This window comes from Apaloderma vittatum, unplaced genomic scaffold (assembly GCF_000703405.1).
Source record: "Apaloderma vittatum isolate BGI_N311 unplaced genomic scaffold, ASM70340v1 scaffold37273, whole genome shotgun sequence".
Lineage (NCBI taxonomy): Eukaryota > Metazoa > Chordata > Aves > Trogoniformes > Trogonidae > Apaloderma > Apaloderma vittatum.
In genome coordinates, this window is record NW_009708042.1 from 427 (window position 1) to 2,374 (window position 1,948).

The window sequence follows — 1,948 nt, forward strand, 5'->3', positions numbered from 1 at the left end:
GCCTGGAGCCCGCACGTGGTCACTGGTGACTTGTCCTCGTCAGAGGACTGTGACAGAATCGTAGAATGACTTGAGTTGGAAGGGCCCTCAAAGATCATCTAGTTCCAACCGCACCCTCAGAGAAATCACGGTGTGGGTTGAGTTGCGAAGCCTGGCAATGCCTCCCCATCTTCCTTGGAGCTGGCTGCAGGGCCTGGGGCAGAGGAGGGAGCTGGGCTTTGGTCTCTCCGTGCTCTTAGAGGTCAATACAGAGATCACTGGAGTGAGACATGACCGTACTCCATTCCCGCTCACCCCTCTGATGGCAGCTCTCACCCTGTGCTGTCCAGGAGCTGGTGGCATGGGGTGACACCAGCCGGAGGAGGAAACTTCTCTCTGGGCCCTTACACTGCAGTGGGAAGGATTAAAGTTGAAGGCAGATCTCCCTGAAGCATCTCCTTGACCTCTTCCTCGGAGAGAGTCAGCCTGTGCTCACGCTGCGTCGCACTTTTTCTCCTTTCTGTCTCCAGGACTGCATCATCTGCATGGAGAAGCTGTCCTCCCCGTCGGGCTACGGCGACACCTGCGAGAGCAGCACCATCAAGGCAGAGACAGTCGGTCGCCTGGCGAAGTGCCAGCACTCCTTCCACATGATCTGCGTGCTGGCCATGTACTCCAACGGGAACAAGGTACCCAGCTGTCTGTCCTCACCGTGTCCCCCCATCCGTGGATGGCTCGGCCGCGGAGCTCTGATGCCCTCTTCTCTCTCCCGGCAGGACGGGAGTCTGCAGTGCCCCTCTTGTAAAACGATCTACGGAGAGAAAACCGGTACGCAGCCCAAAGGGAAGATGGAGGTCTCCACTTTGCCCCAGTCCCTCCCTGGCCACAGGGACTGCGGGACAATCCAGATTGTGTATCATATCAGCAGAGGCATTCAGGTGAGCTGGCGGGATAGCACAGGGTGGGAGAGACCCCCCAGAAGAGCACTGAGATCCAGCACCTTCCTGAGGTGCCTGGAGCTGGCAGCTGCGCTCACTGGACTTTAGTGTGTGGGTGACTTTGGGTCTGCCCTGACAGATCTTGGAGAGCGGCCCACAGGGTCTACACCTGCAGGAACAGCCAGGGCCTGCAGGAAGGTGCGAGAGGTCCCAATGTTTGGTTTCACCACCCGTGTCTGGGGTTCGGGTGGTTGCAGCGAGCTTGCACAGGTTTGAGCTGGGTGGTCTTTTTAGGGTGTCGTCAGACCCGGTGGAAAAAGCTGTGGTTTGGGGCTGGTCTCCCACCAGAATTCTAAGCAATGTGGAGAGCTGGCTTTGTATCCCAGTGTGAGAGTGCGCTTGGAGGACCCGTCATACCCACGTGTCTCATAAAAACAAGTCAGATACCTCACACTCGGCAGCAGCAGCAGTACCTGGCTCCTGTTACGTGGAAGAGCTCGTTTAGGATGGGCCTCTGTCAAATCCCACTGCAGATCCTAAATCCTGCTGCTCATCCTAAATCCTGCTGCTGAAGGACTGTCCCAACTCCACAGGAGATGGACGTGTCCATGCTAAATACATCTTCTCTCTTGCAGGGCCCTGAGCACCCCAGCCCTGGGATGCCGTACACGGCAAGAGGCTTCCCTCGCTATTGTTACCTGCCGGACAATGAGAAGGGCAGGAAGGTGAGGTACCACACCCAAACAACGTGGCCCTTTACAGGTTGTCCCCAACCCTGTGTCGGTGGATCAGCACAGCAGGGTCGTTTTTTGGAGCTGTCCCCGTGGTGCTGACCAGCTCTTCTTGATAGTTGTTCCTGCTCTTTGTTCCCTAAATAATCCCTCTGCCCACGAAGATGTCTGCTGCTTCTTCACAGCTTTGACCGAAGCCTTGTTCTCTCTTTGCTAAACAAAATCCTGTCTGACCTTTTTGGGAAGAGGCTCCCGGCCTGTCTCGAGCTCTGCAGTTACAAACACCGAGAACCGCTGAGC

General features: G+C 56.6%; 1 protein-coding gene across 1 annotated transcript in view; it reads left to right on the top strand.

The window, feature by feature from the left end:
• Positions 1–1,948, top strand: part of LOC104271679 (probable E3 ubiquitin-protein ligase DTX2) — a gene marked incomplete at its 5' end in the record, with an annotated part of 2,751 nt that overhangs the window by 187 nt on the left and 616 nt on the right. The window contains 3 exons of the mRNA XM_009866416.1: positions 510–668; positions 756–917; positions 1,553–1,642. Coding sequence (XP_009864718.1) covers positions 510–668; positions 756–917; positions 1,553–1,642 — 411 coding nt within the window. The remainder of the gene's footprint in view (positions 1–509; positions 669–755; positions 918–1,552; positions 1,643–1,948) is intronic.